This window comes from Prosopis cineraria, unplaced genomic scaffold (assembly GCF_029017545.1).
Source record: "Prosopis cineraria cultivar Desert tree isolate PC_DT_omini unplaced genomic scaffold, ASM2901754v1 PC3, whole genome shotgun sequence".
Taxonomy (NCBI): domain Eukaryota; kingdom Viridiplantae; phylum Streptophyta; class Magnoliopsida; order Fabales; family Fabaceae; genus Prosopis; species Prosopis cineraria.
Window position 1 is genome coordinate 7,709,662 of NW_026555334.1, and position 20,958 is coordinate 7,730,619.

General features: G+C 32.4%; 1 protein-coding gene across 1 annotated transcript; it reads left to right on the top strand.

Moving 5' to 3' along the window:
* Positions 1 to 5,339: 5,339 nt before the first annotated feature.
* Positions 5,340 to 12,456, top strand: LOC129306335 (BRASSINOSTEROID INSENSITIVE 1-associated receptor kinase 1-like). Its single transcript, XM_054946872.1, has 11 exons — positions 5,340 to 5,711; positions 6,475 to 6,607; positions 6,687 to 6,758; positions 8,404 to 8,547; positions 9,426 to 9,497; positions 9,589 to 9,660; positions 9,748 to 9,827; positions 10,176 to 10,304; positions 10,401 to 10,742; positions 11,109 to 11,503; positions 11,874 to 12,456. Exons 1-11 carry the CDS (start codon positions 5,609 to 5,611, stop codon positions 12,186 to 12,188), a joined length of 1,857 nt encoding a protein of 618 aa, XP_054802847.1. The 5' UTR covers positions 5,340 to 5,608; the 3' UTR covers positions 12,189 to 12,456.
* The last annotated feature ends 8,502 nt before the right edge of the window (positions 12,457 to 20,958 follow it).

Consider the following 20,958-nt stretch of genomic DNA (forward strand, 5'->3'; position numbering starts at 1 on the left):
ATGAATATTAGAATAAAATTTATGAATAGCAATTGATATTTACAATAATTGAGAAATATTGAAATTTTAAATGTGAACTTATGAATTGCTGTTAAATTCTTGTAATTTTAAGAAGAAAAATTATAAATTTTAAAATAAAATTTGTGAATGACAATTGATATTTGCAACACTTGAAAAATATCATGATTTTAAATGAGAATTTGCAAATGCTATTGAATCCTTATGATTTTAAAAAGAAAAGTTATAAATCTTAAAACAAATATTGTGAATTGTAATTGATATTTAAATTAAGAATAATTTAATTATTTATATTAATTCCTGAATGATAGAAAAGTCTTAAAAAACTTTAAAAAAATTATGACATTTTGAGGAATTAAAATATCATTTACATAATTCAAAGCTATTTTATTTTTATTTTCTCAAAAATAAATGTATATATTTATTATTGTTGTATATTTGTAACTTGAATATAAATATATACGTTGAAATATTTATATTTTATATATATATATATATATATATATATAATTTTTTTAATTATCATATATACTATGTTATAGCGACCTCTTCTAATCAAATTTTCTAACGCCACCCTTGAGTGCATGTTCTTAGAATTTTTATATCTATGTTTTATATATATAGTAAAATGCATATCATGGTATTGTTAATTTATAGTTGAATAAATAGTAACATGATTTATTCTTGTTAAATTTTTTTGGTAAATATTTTTTTTAATTTAATCTAAGAGTTTATATGAGATCCATAACAAAAATGAAGAAAACATAGGTGTGAAATCCATAATAAAAAATACTTGCTAACATGAGACTCATAATAAAAATAATAATATATATGAGATCTATTTTTTTTGGGTAATGTGCGAAATTTATCAATTGTTGTTTGCATTTTATATATGTTCATCTTTAGTTGGATGAACAATACCATAATTTTTTCTTTTCTTTTTACTTTTTAATTTAATCTTTGTATATTAAGAGTTCACATGGGACTCATAACAAAAATTGCCAAAAAAAAAGGCATGAGACCTGTAGTAAAAAATACTTATAGATATGAGACTCATAATAAAATTTAAATAATAAATTATAAAATAAAATATTTTATTATTTAAATCAATCAACTTATTCCCGTTCTCTTTTATATATAAGAAATTTTAATCAATTTACACAGTTTATAAAATTAATTAATCTTAATAATTATGTATAAAATTGAAAAGTTTGGATTAAGATGTACTTGTAATTAATATTTTATTTTTACATAATTTAATGATACTATCATTTAATGAAGAGTAATTAAGAAAAAGATGTCATAAATATTTTTTGAAAATTATTGTTTTTCTTATAAAAAATAATAACAAACCATATAAAAATTTTGGTCATATTTAAAATGAAGGAAATGTATAATGAATGTGAGGATTGTTTCATTATTTTAAAATCTTATCACACTATAAAGCGTATTATTTTACTGTTCATCTGCAATTGGATGATCAGTAAAATGATATTTTGTTTATCTTTTTTAGAATATTTACGTACAGAAAAAGACATGTGAGGCCCATTATAAAAAATAAATATTAGATTTATAATTAAAAAATGATGATAAATATGAGATCCATAGAAAAATATCTACAATATGTGCCCGTCATTCATTGTTGTTGTTTTTTTTTTTTTTGATGATGATGATGGATATGAGACCTATATCTTGTTACTTGTATTTTGTATGTGCGTCTATGTGTATATTTTTTATTTTTCTTACGTGATGAATAAGCCAACATATTCTAAAAGAGATTAAGTTAATTTTATTTTAATTTGAAAGAGGTGAGAAATTAAAAAAAAAATTTATATTTTTCTTTATGCATGAGAGTGATATATAATAAACAAGTTGTTACTTAGCTCTTAATTTGTAAGGATAACAAGTGATAGATCTAATAATATTTATTGATGAATAAATTATATCCTCCAATTAATTATATTGGGACTGGCAAAAAAAATTAATTATATCGGGTGGAACAAAATTATTTTTAATTTAATTTCAAAATTTCTCTCATGTTGATCAAAAGAGAAGCACAAGTATGAAAGACTAGTATGTTCATCCCAAACACAATACATTTAAAATAAAATAAGTTATTATTTATATATTTAATATGTATATGTAAAATAAAATTTAAAATAAAATAAGATGGTGTTTAGATTTAATTTAAATAAATAAATAATTCTAAATCTAAGTAGACTCAAATAAATTATTTTTTTATTTTTCTAATTCTATTTTATTTTTGCATTTTAAATATTAAAATATCCCGTGTATCGCACCGAAAATAAATCTAATTATATACAAAAGTATATAGATAATAGGGTAAAATATTCTCATGGTAGAAAGAAGGATAAATTATTCTCACATGTGGGAAATGCTTCAATATAAAATATACTTTGATTTTAAGAGTTTAAATATGATTGATTAAAAAGGTTAAATTACACCAAATTCTCATAAACTTTGAATCATATGCAAATAACTCTCTTAACCTTTAAAACTTAATAATAGATCTCCTTAGACTTTTAGATTTATTCAAATAATCCCTAACCATTAATTATTACTTCTTAAATTTTATTTTTGTGTACATTTAAGCCTTGAAACTTTGATTTATATGCAAATAATTTTCTAAATTTTAAGTTATGTATAGACAATTAATATATAAAATTAATTATATAGAATTATCTACATAAATATAAAAGTTAATAAGGGTTTATTTTAAAGTTTTAAAAGTTAAGGAGGTGATGTGAAATAATGTATAATTAAGCCAATTAAAAATGATTAAAATTTCTTGGAGGACCATGTTGATTTTATTTCATTAAAAATAAAGCTTACTAAAAAGCATTTTTTAACCTTGTTAATTTTAATTAATAAAATTTATTTTGGGCTTAAATGCTAATCTATTCTAAATTTTAAAAGTGACTATTTTTGTATTCGTGTAATAAATATTTAATACTACTTATTATTGTATTATCTCACTAAAAATAAAAAAATAGAAGAGATTTTTTTTAGAAAGAGTGAAGTGATCAAGTGAACGAAAATCATAAAAAATATGGAGAAAAAAAAATTAAAAAGGACACTTGAGAAGAGTGAAAGCGAGCGTTTCCGATGCGACCGGAGCTCCTTCGGATGGAGGCTATGGTGGGGACATTCACAGACCTGTAAGCATGCGTCTTTAACCCTTGTTGCCACGCGGAACTCCCTCCCTCCCTCCCTCCCTCAATCACTGTCGCGGCAAGTTGATAAATGTGAAAAAAATAGGAATCATTCCTAAGGTTTAAAAACCTTAAAAAATTATATAATGAGAAATAATGATATGTGAAAAGAGTTCAGAAATTAATTGTGTCTGAAAAAAATGTTAGAAATTCCATAACACCCGTTCATAAGAACGGTTATATTGAATGTGAAAAATCAATTGACCTTTTAATAATATCTTAATTATCCCTTAACCACATACAAAAAAAAAAGATTAAAAAAATGAAAATAAGTTATTTATTTACAAAGGAGGATTTGACCTAGGATTAAAATCTAGGACCTACGTACTCTATAATAGAGATCAAAGTTCATATAGTTTGAAAGTATAATTAATTAGATTTTTTTATTCTTTAATTTTTTTGAAAAGAATATTATTTTTGGGTTAACCTTTATTATTGTCATTGTACAAAAATTTAACCAATATTAAAACTTGTGGTGATTTAGTATCACTCATAGTTCACTAGTTGACACTCTAAGTGTACTTATTATTACTCATGGCAAACTCTAAAGGGATTTTCAAAGTGAATAATTTAAGTATGAAATTTTAATGCAAAATTCGATAACTATAATGACTTAGCGTCATTCATGGTATCTCTTTTGATATTCTTAAAAATTCACGATAATTTAATATCACTCATGGCCTAATCCAAAATATGCTAAAGATTTTGTTATTTTTAAGAATTTAAGATGATTTTGTATCACTCACGGCATAACCTAAAATATGTTAAAAAAATGTTATTTTTAAAATAATGTACAAAGAGAAACTTCTTGACACTTGATAATTGCGGTGATTTAATATCACTCATATTATTGATAAATTAAATATTTACAATGATTTAGTATCATTTGTGGACCTTCCTTTTTTTTTTGAAGAAAAAGGATAAAAAGGTTAGAATAATTTGTTTTCTATCAACACCTCTATTTCTTTTTAAGAGAAGTGATTAGTGAATGATTTATTGGTAAAACAAATGAGAATGAATAAAAATAAACTGACAACACACTCAATTAGCCATGTAATGAAATCATTCTCGCAATTTTGACAAATAAAATAAACTAGAGGTTTTGTGCTCATAATCCAAAGATCAAGCAAACCTTTTTGGACAAACCAAAAACAAAAAAAATGGACAAATCAATGAAGATAAGACCAAGGAAGAATCATTTAGAATGGATCCATGCACGTGGTAATCAAATGAAAAAAATATTATAGAGGCATAATGTTGCCATCAAATATACAAAGCAAATCCCAATCGAGGACATGTAACCCAAACAAGAGCAATCAGTTATCAATATATGGCAATCATTATAATGATTAGTGAGGACCAAAATAGTGGTGAACCTAGAAGCAAAAATTCTAAACCCAAGATAGCTCTTCTTTTTTACAAGAGATTACATTGATCAAGCACCCATAATCAGATGAACATGAAAATAAAGTTGAAATTAAAACTCACTTTTCAGGGCTTCGCCAATATGGTTAGTTTCCTCCCTTTCATCTCCTTTCTAAAAAATCCTCCCAGACTTCCTCTCTCCATTTCATCTCCTCAATTTTCGTCCCCTTCTTTCTCTTTTGCTATTTCTTTTATAAGCACTAACTAGAGTTTTCTCACTTAATGATAGAACCAAGCAAAATAAGGTAATTTTTATTTTGACTTTTCTACAAAATTTAAAATTTTAGATTTCAAATTTACATTTAAGGTAATCAATTTGATAGCAATACAAATGAGGAGATTTGAGAGTCAATAAAAAAAATTTCTTTTAAATTATGAAGATATTATTTTATTTTTTAATTATTTTTCAGAAAATCCTATTTTTATCTATTCTTAGCTTAATTTTATTGAGCTTTTATTTCTAGTTTATATATAAAAGCTCGAAAGTCACACACACATTCAGTTCCCTCTAAATTTCATTTTCTCATCACAGTTTATAATTCATAAATCATATAAAACGAAATTAACTTGAATGATCTTTTGAAAAAAAAAAACAACAAAAAAAGTAAAAAGGAAGGGAGAAAAACAAGTTTCTCAGTCAGACGATGTAGCATGCACTGTACACTTCCTTACATGGTCCACTTTACAATGCCTTTGCAAAATTTGAAGCTTTTCGCCTATCTCGTCTACGTTTGCCAGCATTTTCAGCTAAATTCATCGACACCCATATGAGATTACAGCTCCAGATTCCAGAGTAAAAACTGAGGGAGGAGAAAGTTGGAAGCTACCCAGGTGTTTGTGGAAAATCCTCAAGAATGCTTTTGGTCAATGAGATCAACGTGCGTGTGAGTTTATGCTTCGTTATGAAGTTCATTGGGTTGTAGTTGAGGAGGATGAGACACATGAGGAGAATTATTCCATCTTTCATGGGTGTTTTACTCCTTTGTTCAATTTTAGTGTTCGGTTTGGCGCTAAATGTTCATGGTAATGCCGAAGGTGGGTAGTAACTTTTTGTCCTCGCTCTTTGGTTTCTTTAATGTTTCATATTACGGATGCTTTTAATACATTGAGATGAGAAAATTCACTGTTTTGCTGCTCTTCATGCTCTGTTAGCTGTATTACTTGTTATTTGAGTTGATTGGCATACACAGCTAGAGTTAATAGGATTTCCTGATGGAGCGGCTATTTTAATATTCCAAATTAAGCTTCTCTGAATGTAATGCCTTTGTTCGAGTATGAACAGAGAGAGCTGAAGGGTTTTCATAAAATTCGTTCTTATGTTATATATCTTGGTTCTGGCTTGGGTTGATTGTCTATTAAGAGGCAAAATTTATTCTATGCTCAGAGTTCAGAGAAACTGTTGTGTAATTGTGTTCTTATACTTCATGGAGAATTGACGGGTCTGAGTTTGGGGAGATCTGTTCATCTTGGAATGGGCTGTCAAAATGTTTTTGATCTTTAGGCATAAATCATATTTTTCTTTCTGTTTACATAAATTTCTTACTGTTTGGCCGTGTTTTGGAACTGTAAGTAAGGATGAATTAAGAAAGCATCTCTCTTGCGTCTTCTTCTTCTTCTTTTGTATTTCCCGCTTTCTAGTGCAGCATAAACTTGACACCTTGTTTAATTAAATTTCGTTGAATACTTTTCTATGATTGGCTTTTTGTATTGTGAGCTGATGAGATGTTGCTTGGATAACTCAATGCATGGTTTAATTTTAAGGATTTCTGCATCTGAATATTGCTTTTTTCTAAGACAGGTGATGCCCTGAATGCATTTAGGACCAACGTAGCTGATCCTAACAATGTTCTTCAAAACTGGGATGCTGCCCTTGTCAATCCTTGCACATGGTTTCATGTTACATGCAATAGTGAAAATAGCGTGATCCGCATGTGAGTTATTTATGGGATTTTTACCTATCATTTATGACCTATTCTGCATATGCTAAAAATTCGATTTATCTTTGGCCAGTGATCTTGGAAATGCCGGACTTTCAGGTTCACTAGTTGCACAGCTTGGTCAACTCCCAAATTTGCAGTACTTGTAAGTTGTTTATCGAATATGATTTTGTTGCAAACATTTCCATATTTTTCTGGGCATATTATGATTTGACATTATTTCTTGAGCCAGCATCTCTTATGTTCTTTGGTGATTTTTTACTTGATGATTTTACCAACAGTATAGTGGCTGGCTTTAAAGAATAGGCTTCCGTTTCACTCGTTTCTTAGTATGATGCCTCTGAGCTCCAAACTTGAGTGCAATTAATCGCTCAAAGTCTTAAATTCTCAGACTTTATCTTAAATATTATCCATACTGGCAAAATATTTTCTATCTTTTCCCTCTGCCTTGTGCCCCCATCTAGCAAAGTTCAGGTGCTCTGCTTCGTCCACCTATCTGTCCACCTTTTTCATTCTATTTGATCAACAAGCTATGAATAGGATATATTATTTTGGGGAAAAAAGTCCTTATTCGTGTGATGTTTTAATATCTGAATAACATTCTACACTGCTCTACTATGTATTGGAACTCTTCATTCCTTCTGACTGTTCTTTGGTACTTGTCTGGCTGTCTATCCCTTGTTCTCCTCCTGTGGTTTCCTATTGTAGAAATTGCAACTGTTTCCAAATTTCCTTTTTTGTCCATGCCCTAGACTAATTTCTTATTTACATCATGCCTATGATATCAGGACTTTCTTTTTCGGTGACATACAAGGAGTATACTTTGCTGGTAGTAGATTCTAATCTCCTCTGGGCTACTGATTATGAGGCCTCCAAGCATCAGAACTTGGGGCTCTTTTTGCTTGTTTAACTCATCTACAAATAAATAAATTCAGTCCAACTGAGGTTTGTCATCATAAAAGCATATCAAATCTATAATTTTTTTCATATGGGCAAATTTAACCGGGAACGATGATAGAAAGGAAGGAAAAAAAAATGAACAAGTCCTTATGCAATGTTATGAAAAATGCATATAAAATTGAGACTTAACAGTTAGGCCATATTATTGTATAATATACCACACCCCACTTTGTACAGAAAAGGACATAACATCTAAATTGAATATTATTGATCTTAGAGCGCACCTTATGACTGTTGATCTTCATCAGTTCAATTTTAAACCTTATGTCTGTAGATGAAATAGATACAAAAAATGTGAGTGATTTCAAACCTTAAGGTCTTGAACCATTTAAAGATTATCTCAGCCTTTGAATGGTCCTATGAAAATCTAGAACAAAAAAACTTATCTGCTTTAGTTATTATCATGAACTATGCTGCCTATTATTCCCAAATCTTGTGATCAATCACTTGTTGTTACTATAATCAGATCAACTTTCTAATTCATGATGTTGATATTATTCTAAGGCATCTTTCTCCTCCTCTTGTTGTTTAAGAGACTGAATTATCTTGTGGAGCACTTGCACGTTAACAACTTTTGCTGTCTCCCAAGCTTCTTCTTGACATCTGCTGGCCTTTAGGGATGATTATATAAATCGCTGAAGCAGTGTTTATGTATTGTATATCATACGCGACTCATCAATGATTATGTGCCTGCTTCAATTTTCACCTTCTCAACCATAAGATATCAACTGCTCCATGCCAATTTTGGGCTCATATCTGTCTCCGTCTTGCTATGTGTTGAATTTTTTTCATTTTTCTTGAATCTGAATTTTTGTTCTTCTCTGTGCCAGGGAGCTTTCTAGTAACAATATAACTGGAAAAATCCCACCAGAATTTGGAAATTTGACAAATTTGGAGAGCTTGGATCTGTATGCGAATCACATATCTGGTAGCATCCCTGAATCACTGGGCAGGCTTCAAAAACTACGTTTCCTGTATGACATACTCTTAAATCTGCATATTATATTTAAATCTGTTTCAATTTTCTTTCTTGATTAAAGTGTCTTTGTTATCTGTTAGGCACTCATACAGCACTGCGTTTTGAGTGTTCTCTTTAGCATCAAACTGTCATCATTCAAATAGTTAAGGCTTTAGGCATGCCTGGTTGAGGGTGAGCAATATGTTATAGTTGAATAAAGCACCTGTTGTCTTCCTGGTCTTTTTCCTTGCAAATTTGTCATATCAAAGTGAATTTTAAAATGGGTAGGGTGGGGGTTATTGTTTTGCTGTCTAATGTATTCTCGGGAAAACTGAATAACAGTGAGCTTGAAATCAAATTATTATTAATTTCTTATTTGCAATGTATATTGTGTATTAATTTTAAGATAAATTATTGCTTGGATTCCAAGGTCTATTGTTATCCTCAATGGCAAACAAGCTGGCAATGCTCTGGATACCTTGTGTGGATATTAAGAGACTAATGAATCTTTCTGGTCTCTCTCTCTGGGAATGATGAAGTGGAAGCATCCAATGAATGGATTAATCATCTTCTACCTACTTTCATTCCATCCCTTAATTCCATGAGTTGGTATTAGATAAACAAAAAAGACAAGTTAATGGGGCATAACACAGCTTTGATTAATGTCAAATTTTGCGAGATATTTATGATAACAACTTTAAATTCAACAGTGGGTTTTTGTTAAAAAGAGTATTTTCATTAACAGTTTTTCAAAAAAAGTTTATGTTATCCGCATTGGAGTGATGCATTCTATTTGTTTATTAAATGATTATTGTTTGTCCATTTTTTTTTTCATATTTCTCTACTTTAGCTTGCCATTATTTGCAAACTAATCCTCTTTGCTATCTGAAACAGGCGTCTCAACAATAATGGCTTGACTGGAGCCATTCCCATGACCTTGACTACTGTTTATTCACTGCAAGTCCTGTGAGTGTTTCTTCTAAGTTTCAATGATCTTTTGCAATATAAGTTATATATCTGTAATGAAGTCTAAGCTCATGGTCATTACGGAATCTAGTGATCTTTCAAGCAACAGTCTACAAGGAGACATCCCAACCAATGGTTCATTTCAAGTGTTTACCTCCCTCAGGTTGGTGCTAGTGATTTTGTTTATTTTTGGTGATTATTGAGGAGGAACATATCAAAGTTTTGCTAATCACTTCGGTCCACTTGACAGTTTTGACAAAAATCCTCATTTGAACCCAATAAACATTACACCTGGACCAATTTTGCCAACTCCGCCACCATCTTCTTCAGGTTTGTTTATACCATTTCAATAATAATTTAAATTGTTGAAAAAATTATTCCACCTTAAAGCTTTAGTTAGGGAACAGACCCTCTCATGCACAATTGAGCTTCAAATGTAGACAGTACAGGTTTACGTTATAACTACCTTAAATTATAACTAAACATAACTTTCTCTGAATATTTTTATACAAGAATGCTTAACTGGACTTCACATCACTGAACTATGTGTTTGCATATCCATATTATACTAAGGCTGCGTTTGTAAGCCTGTTGGATTGTTTTCCAATGATAATGTAGTCATGATTAATTTTTTTGAATAGAATGATGATTTCCTGGTCAACTTGTAAACTGTTTTAGGCAATAGTGCTACTGGAGCTATTGCGGGAGGAGTTGCTGCTGCTGCTGCTCTAATGTTTGCAGCCCCTGCCATTGCACTTGCTTATTGCCGGAAGAAGGGACCACAAGATTATTTCTTTGATGTTGCTGGTTAGTTGAATAACGCAAAAGATGGTATACATAATGATTGATGAATCGTATGACAGACATAATTGATGTATCAACATTTTACACTTTTTTGGGCAGCTGAGGAGGACCCTGAAGTTCACCTTGGTCAGCTTAAAAAGTTTCCACTGCGTGAGCTACAAGTGGCGACAGACAACTTTAGTAACAAAAACATTCTTGGTAGAGGTGGATTTGGTAAGGTTTACAAAGGACGTTTAACTGATGGGTCTCTAGTTGCGGTGAAAAGACTTAAAGAGGAACGCACTCAGGGTGGAGAGCTGCAATTTCAAACAGAAGTAGAAATGATCAGCTTGGCTGTCCATCGTAATTTGCTCCGGCTGCGTGGTTTTTGCATGACACCAACTGAACGGTTGCTTGTGTATCCTTTCATGGCTAATGGCAGTGTGGCATCATGTTTACGAGGTACCCCTATTCTTCTAGTTTGGTTGATTGATTAACTTTCCTAGGAAGATTAATTTAATTAGCATTGCTTGTACTCATAATTGAACCCCGTATGTGTTTCCCATAAAAGGAAGCCTTGTATTTCCTGTTCAAATAATGTTATTTTTAATTTTAGTGTCAAACTTATTCATTGTTTGTCTTGATTTATTTTAATGAAATATGAATTATGCAATTCTTAGAAGTTATTTGGCACTAAGATACAAATATGGCATCTCCGAAAAAAAAAATATATATATATATTACTGTTCATATTTGAACTTGTAGTTTCCTATTGAGGATGTGTTTGTGCGTATTGGGTTTACACTCTATTATCTTCTAATGTCTTAGACCGCCCGGAATCAAAGCCTCCACTTGAATGGCCTGTTCGGAAGAGGATTTCACTGGGAGCTGCTAGGGGGCTTGCTTATTTGCATGACCATTGTGATCCAAAGATCATTCACCGTGATGTTAAAGCTGCAAATATATTATTGGATGAAGAACATGAAGCAGTTGTTGGGGACTTTGGCTTGGCAAAACTAATGGATTGCAAAGACACTCATGTTACAACTGCTGTGCGTGGCACAATTGGGCACATTGCACCAGAATACCTCTCCACTGGAAAGTCTTCGGAGAAGACTGATGTTTTTGGTTATGGTGTGATGCTTCTTGAACTAATAACCGGTCAGAGGGCTTTCAATCTTGCACGACTCGCCTGTGATGATGATGTCATGTTACTTGATTGGGTATGTTTTCTTGTTTTCTCATTACACGCATTTATACGAGGTAATTTTTTGTCGCCAAACATCTTTTACTAACTGTAGTGTCATTTAGTCTCCTTCAGTGGTTCTTATGACCAAAAAGTTATTCAGCAATCAGCATGACAATGCCATTCTCAATATTTCCAAAGATTTTCCTAATAATTGAAGAAAGCACTGTTCTTTACCAATAATTGTCTTGTAAAAACTTATATCTTGGTTGAGTTAGATTGCTAGTTTAAATGTTAATGGAGCTGAAGCTGAAGAACCAATTGATGATACCTTAAGTAAAGAGATTCTGAACACATACCTGTTCCTCTTTCCATGATTTGGCAACCTGAAGCTGCTTTGGATTCAGGTGAAAGGGCTTTTGAAAGACAAGAGATTGGAAACACTAGTGGATGATGATTTGGAGGGTGAATATAAGGAACAGGAGGTGGAGCAACTAATCCAAGTGGCCTTGCTCTGCACGCAAAGCTCGGCTATGGAACGGCCAAAGATGTCTGAGGTGGTGAGGATGCTTGAAGGTGATGGTTTGGCTGAAAAGTGGGATCAGTGGCAGTTAGATGAGATGTACAGGAGAGATCATCAAACTCTTCTCCCCAATCCTAACTGGCCGATTGTGGACTCAGGTTCACATATCCCCCCAGATGAACTGTCTGGTCCCAGATGATCTTCTCAATTGTAGTACTGTGAAGCATCTACACAATCCTTTCGTACCTATAGAAGATGGCTCAAACCAGTACTCAGCAAGAACGTTATAGCATTTGATTTTCACTGTTGTTTGTTTTTCTTCCTTTTGAATCATGTTGTGATTGTTGCAAGAAATGGATAACTGGTACTCTAGTCCACAACTGACCATCACTTAGTGTTGTATTACATGTATTAAAAATTGGTGTAGATTATAGAAAATAAATGAAAGTCTTTTTTCCCTTTCAAAATTCAGGCACACACACAATGAGGTGGATTTTGGGGTGTTAGGCCAGGCTGAGTTTCATAAAATGAGAATAGAAAAAAAAAACTATAAAATAACCAGTATTCACAACAAATATATGGATATAGACCTCAGTGGCCATCCTCAGTGGCTTGAATGGCTTGAGCAAGACTAGGTTGGTCAGGCCATCATGCAGTCTATATATGTATATAACTTTTTTTATGTAAAGTTATAATTTCAAACTTTATAGACAAATATATATATATATATATATAGATATCTCTCTCTCTCTCTCTCTCTCTCTCTGAGGAAAGCTCTTATTATTTTGGTTCAGTAATAATTAAATTTGGATTACTTGTTGGATACTAAGGTTGGATCTCACGAATGAGTTTTGTATGCAATGCTTAAGTGGCGCTAATTAGGGAAAAGGGTAAATTTATTATATAATTAAAAATATAACAATACCATAAAAGTGTTGGTATTATAATTGCCATTAAACACTGCCCCAAAGTCTTGATTCTAGATATTTTTATAAGAGAAAAAAAAGTGAGGGAAAGGACACTTGGGTCCCAAAAGATTAATTTTTTATATATCAAAATATCTTGGTGGAAAACATGTTGTAAATGTATGAATGTATACTATAAATAGGGAAAATTTCACTCAAGATCCTCTGATAATACATACTAAAAAAAAGACCCAAAAAATACTGATATATCATTGAAAGGCAGGGGCATTGATTTGAAATTAAATTTCATAGCTAAATGACAACATTGCCCCTGACTGTAAGAAAAAAGAAAAAAAAATGTTCATTAGCTCAACTATGACGCACACGTCTTGTAAACATGTACAAGATCAATAATACCTCCATTGTTTAGGTTTGAAGATCTAAACCAATAGAATCTCCCTTAATCGAGTGGGAAAATTTTGCAGAAATTTAGTAAGGAAAAATTGTATATTCTCATTTCATAATTCATTCATACAAGTTAGGGGAATTTATAAAGCAAGGATGATAATTTATAGTAAATGCAATAGAATAAATACAATGAATATGATGGAAACTTATGCAATCAATCCATGATTTTCCTATATATTCTTGATTTATATCTGATGCAATTAATTCAGATTTTCCACAGTCCCTTCAAGTTGGATCATAGATATTTATCATGTCCAACTTACTTATGCATATATCAAAGTTCTCTCTTGGGAGGCTCTTGGTGAGGACATCAGCGACTTGCTTCTTTGATAGAACATATATTAGGCATACTACTCCGATTTCAATCTTTTCTTTGATGAAATGCCTATCCAGTTCAGCATGTTTCGTTCTATCATGTTGGATAGGATTATGAGATATGCTTATAGCCTCCTTGCTATCAGAATAGAGCTTAATAGGCAATTCCACACCAACTTGTAGTTCTTTTAGAAGTATTTGCAACCACAGGCCCTTACAAATCCCATGTGCCACAACTCTAAACTCAGCTTTTGCTACACTCTTAGCTTTTTACTCCTCTAAGTTACTAGATTATCCTAAACAAAAGTACAATACCTGGATGTAGATCTTCTATCCTCTGAGCCACTAGCCCAATCAACATCAGTAAATATTTCTACATTAGGTTGCTCATCCTTTTTAAAGAATAAACCCTTTCCTAGATTGCCTTTCAAGTACCTTAAGATTTTGTACACAGCACTTAAGTGGATTTCCCTTGGTAAGTGCATATGTTGGCTTACAAAGCTCATGGCAAAGGCAATGTCAGGTCTCATATGTGATAAATATATCAGCTTCCCTACCAAACTTTGATATTTCTCCTTGTCAACTAGTTAGCCTCCTTCCTCTTCTTCGTCTTCTTCCTCCTTATCTTTGCCTTCTTTTGTCTTTCTTTTTACTATGATGGGAGTATCAATTGGCTTGCAACCAAGCATTCCAGTTTCAGTCAAGAGATCAAGAACATATTTGCTTTGTGAGATGCATATTCCTTTCTTTGATCTAGCTACTTCCATGCCCATAAAATAATGCATTTAGCTCAGATATTTTACTTCAAATTTAGAGGCTAGAACCTTCTTCAGTCTCTTTATTTACTCAAAGTCATCTCCAATTATGACCATATAATTTACATAGACAATAAGTATAGCCTCTTTTCCTTCCCTGTGTTTAACAAAGAATGTATGATCAAACTGGCCTGGCTGATAGTTCTCCTTTTTTAATACCTTTAAGAATCTATCAAACCATGCTCTGGGTGATTGTTTTAGCCCATAAAGGGATTTCTTCAACTTGCACACCTTGTTTTCTTTTTTCTTTTTCAAAACTAGGGGGAAAGGTTATATAGACTTTTGCTGCTAAGTTACCATTAAGGAAAGCATTCTTGATGTCCAGTTGATGGAGTGGCCAATCAAGATTTGCAGCCAAAGATAATAATACTCTAACTGTGTTAAGTTTTACAACGGGAGTAAATGTCTTAGTGTAGTCTATGCCATAGGTTTGAGTAAATCCTTTTGCAACAAGATGAGCTTTGTATTTCTCTAAGTAGCCATCAGCATTATACTTTAGTGTAAAAACCCATTTGCATGCAACAAGCTTATTTCCCATTGGTAAATCAACTTCTTCCCAGGTGTTGTTCCTTTCTAGAGCTTTCATCTCTTCCGTAACAGCCTTTCTCCATTTTGATATTTCAAATGCCTCATGGATATTGCTAGGTATTTTTATCCTATCAATATTTGTTGTGAAAACATATAGCCTTGGAGAAAGAGCCTTGTAAGACACAAACCTCTCTATAGGATGATGAATACATGAGCGAGGTTGTTTCCTTAGAGCAATAGGAAGATCTAGATTAGTATATTCAAGACCATCTGGCTTAATGGATGAATCAACATTTGGGAGTTCAAGAGTTCTCTCAGGCTTTATTTCTCTCAATGTTTCAACTTCAAGAGCTACCTCTGGTTCTGACTCTTTTAGTACTTCAAGCATGAATTGTTCACTATCTTTCAATTTTTTTTGTCTGAGTGTAGACAAATAACTCTCCCTCTTTTAGTTCTCTTGCATCTCCCCTTGTTTTTCTATTTTCCTCAAGTTCTAGCATAAGAGAAGGGGTTGGTGATGGCAGAGTTGGAATTGGTTCAAGAGAGTGGGGTTCAAAGGGCTCAAAAGGTTCAAGCAATATAGGTTTGTTAGAAATGGAATCTCTGTTGGGTCTCTCACTTTCCCACATTTGAAATTCATCTGTACTCTCCTCCTAAATTGAGGACTGGGGATAGAATGGAGTATCTTTAAAAAAGGTAACATCAAGACTAATGAAGAGATGTTTAGAGATAGGATCATAATACTTGTAACCTTTTTGGGAGGGTAAGTAACCTAAAATAATACACTTAAGTGCATGAGGTTCAAGTTTAGGATTTTGGTGAAGGCAGACAAAATAGGTACAACTAAAGACTCCAAGTAGAAGGTTGGTCTACATATAGGAAGTAGGGTATGCCTTATATAGGGTGTTTAGGAGTGATTTATAAAATAATACACAAGTTGGCATTTTGTTTGTGAGATAAGTAGCAATGAGAACAGTATCCCCCCAGAAGTATTTTAGAACATTACAAGTCAATATAAGAGCTCTTGCCACCTTTAAAATATGTTTGTTTTTCCTCTTGGCTATCCTATTTTATTGGGAGGTATGCACATAAGTACTTTGGTGGATAATGTCATGTTCTCAAAGAAACATACCTAAGGTCTGGTTAAAGTATTCTATGCCATTGTCGGTATGCAAAATTTGAATACTAGATTGGAATTAGGTCGTAATCATAGCATAAAAGGTAGGGAACACATATGAAACTTCAGACTTGTCTTTTACTAGATAAACCCAACAAAGATAGGTATGATCATTTATGAAAGTAATAAACCACTTATTATTGGCACGGTTGGAAACCTAGGATGGTCCCCACACATCACTTGTATAGTTGTGAAGGGTTTGGAGGGTGTGTTCGATGGTGTTTAGCTAGTTCGCGCACCTCACATTAGATTTCACACATGTTTTAGTTTGGACATAAATTAGGGGACAACCTTTTAATGTAATGGAAATTAGGGTGACCCATCTTCTTATGCCATAAGAGAAATACATTCTTATTTATGGAAGATGCAAAGTTACTTACAATAGGTGAGTAGTGATTGCTCATGTAACCTCCTTGAGGTTAAATCACACCTAACTCCAAATCATGGTAATCCTAGGCTTAACCCCCAAGAATTACCAAACTATAGGTTTATAAATGAATTTCTCAAAATTTATTTTAAGAAATCTCAAATTTCAACTGTTCAAATCTCAAACATATTTTAAGGACTCCAAATCAGAGTTTTAAAACAAAGCGGAAGCTTGGAAGACAATTGAGACCCAAATAATGAGTTTTAAAACTTAAAACAAATTTTCACACAGAATTTTACATGTGCGCCGCAGCTTACAGCTCATACATTATGGCGTGTCTACTCTGTGCCATGCGCCGAGGCACATTGCATGAATTTTGACAGATCAGTGCTGTCATTTGACAGTATAAGAGGTGGACTTCTGATGCGTCCCAAATCTCCGTCCGACGTCCGATTGAGGTGGTTTCGATGTCTACACAAAGCTTTTTTCTAGCTCTAGCTAATGGCATAGGTTTCATATTCAAATTCATTTTCTATAAAAAGTTGGACATCAAAATCCATTTTGACCACTTTTTCACAAAAACTCCCAAATGGGGTGTCCCAACTCAACCACACATGCCAATAGCCTACACCAACCCTTCAACCACACTCGATGGACTTTTACAGACTCGTGCAACACACCACACACAAACAAACACACTTATATCACAAAATCACCACTCAACCCTAATTTCATAAAACATAGAGGGGGAGGAAAAGTTGCACCAATCAATCATTTTATTCATATTTCTCAAAAATACATATGTTCCTACTTGTATAAATATTTTGGCCTTATCCACGGGTTCACAACAATAACTCACTAACCCAGGGCATAAAATACATTGGTTAAATACAGAATCATGCAAGTAGTGCACCAAACATGACAATTAATCCTAGTTGGCAATTACATTAACAAATACACATGTAAATAGCAAAAATGAGGCATATAGAGGATTTACTCCACTAATCCTAAGCCTTAGTATGTTTTTCCTGACTTGGATTCGATGGGCTAGTCTCTGAAAATATTGAGAATTGAGGGGTGAGTACAACCACTCAGTAACCAAGTTTCACTTAACCCTTACATTTACATATTAATTGTAAATAGATGCAATTAGGCACATAAAACACATATATCACATAGCATTAGGCCACGATTTACAAAACTAACAACCATGTGACCGGGCTTACCACAAAACACCATATTATGTTATTTCACAAAACATAACATAGGGTCATAAAAATAACAACAATGCACCCTTAACATGTGTCGGATCATAAAACTAACAACCATGTGGTTAGTCTTATATGCATGATCATGTGCATACTTTATATCCTCTTGTTACCTCCGACATAAAACTAGTGGCTATCATGTGACTACGTCCTTCATGGACTAACCTAGCCTTCCATTTGTGAGGAGTTACTGGGTTAGGGTTAACTCACTCACTTATGTAATCTAGTTTCTCCTAATACTAACAACCATAGGGTGTCGTACCCCTAATCTAGCCTCCTCATGAACTGGTGGAGACTAGTTAGGTTTGAGTCCCTCGTAGAACAAGTGGAACAGTCCCGAATCAACTATGGGATAAGGGTTACCTCCCGATTCCAACGGTTGGTGCCAAGGCTAGTTCTTGATTTCAACGGTCACTGCCAATACCATATGAATTTCTAATCAATCTACTCTTCTCCCTAGGCAAATTCCTGCCAATGATTATGCTATACACATTTCACACATATTATGCATTTTCAACAATCATTTATTGACACATGAACTCACATAGCACATAAGCTCATAAATAACTCATATTTCATCACAATTCTCCACCCATAGTAATAAGTTACCAGTAATTTCATAAAACATCAAGGGTGGCAAAAATCAAGGTTTTCTTTCAAAGGAACCATTTCACAAATCAACACTTTGCCTATATGCATCATCAATTAAACCCATAAATCATAAATCACATTTCACAAATACAATTAACATTCAACTATAAAAATTAAGTTTTCCCCCGATTACCTTAAACCTTTGAGAGGTTAAAGGTTTACCCCTCACTATATCAACTTTCCAAAGCTTCAACAAGCTAGAATGGTGCCAAAGCAAACCTCTCTATAACCATATCATAAGGATATCATCATGATCTAGCTCTTTAAGCTTTATCAATATAGAACTCCTCATACACTATTTTTATCAACTCATAATCAATACCCATTCTTACCTAATGGGCTCATTAGATTCCATTAATACATTTATCATTAATAACACCTCAAACCATTATTAATGTATATTAACCTCTCCCAACTATCTCATAAATACTAATTTTCGGATATTTAATGCTCCCATGGACCAACCACTTGCAAAATCATCAATGTGGTGTTTCAATACATTAAATCACTCCCATTAATCTCATTTTAACCAATGAAATCAGACCTATACTCTTATGGACTAAAAAATTCATTTCCCAAATCAAACCCTACCATAAATAATCATAAATGAGGGAGAGAAGGGAAGAAGAAAACACCAATACACTCTTTTGGTCGGCATTGTTCTTCCCTTAGTTTAGACTTAGAAGAGGGTTCCGTTAAGTATTTGATACCGATATATGTCATTTTTACTGGTATATATGTTACATATTAGTGTCTCCTTCTTAGCTACTCCTCTGTGCTTATAGAAGACTCATATTGGTATATCCTTTTCATACAAGTATATGTACTTCTTGCTAGCATATGTGTTACATATTGGTACATCCTTATTAGTCTCTCCACCATATATGCTTATTGTAAAGAACAAGTGAGGTAGGAAAATTAATAACATGTGGTAGGGTAATGAACACCACATAGTAGGGTAACAAACATGTCATTCAAACATTAAACCAACACTTGAAAAATTTTACTAGTCAATGTTGTGAAAAACAAGTACGATAGGAAAATTAACAACTGTCATAAGATAATTAACCACACATATTAAGGCAACGAACAAGTTACTCAAACATGAAATCCTTTCAATATGAGTATGTTCTACTGGTATGTTTTACTTAGAATTCTTTCAGTCACTGTTGTAACAAACAAATGTAGTAAGGAAATTAACAACTGTCGTAAGGTAATCAATGACACACATTAAGGCGACAAATAAGTCATTCAAATATAAAATCCCACTGATATGAGCATGTTCTACCAGTATGTTTTACTTGGAATTCTTTTAGTTAATGTTGTAATAAACAAGTACGATAAGAAAATTAATGACTGTTATGAAGTAATTAACCATGCACACTAAAGTGACGAACTAGTCATTCAAACATGAAATCCTACTAGTATGAACATGTTCTATCGATATGTTTTACTTGGAATTCTTTCAATTGATGTTGTAACAAATAAGTGCAATAAGGAAATTAATAACTTTTGTAAGGTAATTAACCACACACATTAAGGAAATAAACAAGTTATCCAAATATGAAATCCTATCGGTATGAGTATGTTTTATCGGTATGTTTTACTTGAAATTCTTTCAAACACATACTGATATATCAGAGACATACAAGTATATGTTTTCTCAAACACATACCGATATATCAAAAACATACCGGGATGACAAGTATGTTTTCTCTATCCAATTTTTCTCATAGTTCTTCTTTTGTTAAATGATTATTGTGTAGGAACTCTGGTGATGGAAGTGTCATTGATCTTCAGATGCCCTCATTTAAGTCTTAGATAGATTTAGATCTTTATTTATATTTTTTATATTTTAAGATTTGTAATGATGATAAATAATTTGTAATTAATTATATATAAGAGTTAATCCTTTAGTTTAAGTTCTGGAAAGATTCATCTCTATCGACAGAGGCCTTGATTAACTTCAGATGCCTTAGTTCAAGTCTTGGAGAGACTTGTCTCTGGCGACGATAGAGGTGTTTGTTATCTTCAACTTCACTATGTGTGTCGTCCGTTTTTTTGCTCTATATCCGTCAGGGTAATATTGTCATTTTACCATGAAATTTAATCTCAAATCAGTACCCCTATCTTGCAATGAGATATTAGTATTTTTGGGGTCTTCTTTTTTAATATGTATGGTCAAAAGGTCTTTAGTGAAATTTTCCCTTGTAAATAACACATTTAAGTCTCATAGGTCATTTTCCATGATTTGCAACTAGGGTCTTTATATTTGTAACTCATTTTTCAATGAAATTTAAATAATAAAATTGAATTATATGCATGCAAACACTCAATTTTATAATAATTGATTCCAAATCATTTAATTATAGAAGACAAATATGCACAGAGGTGAAGATAGGGGAACAAGAGAGACACAACCCCCAACTTTTAAATTTTTTCTTAGTAAAATAAAATAGTTATATATTTTTGATC

What these genes read in the sequence shown, in the direction of transcription:
- LOC129306335 (XM_054946872.1), top strand. Translation starts at nt 5,609, where the DNA reads ATGAGACACATGAGGAGAATTATTCCATCTTTCATGGGTGTTTTACTC. An exon ending in CAAGTGTTTACCTCCCTCAG is followed by an intron (nt 9,661 to 9,747) that starts GTTGGTGCTAGT and finishes TCCACTTGACAG; the next exon opens with TTTTGACAAAAATCCTCATT. An exon ending in TTATTTCTTTGATGTTGCTG is followed by an intron (nt 10,305 to 10,400) that starts GTTAGTTGAATA and finishes TTTTTTGGGCAG; the next exon opens with CTGAGGAGGACCCTGAAGTT.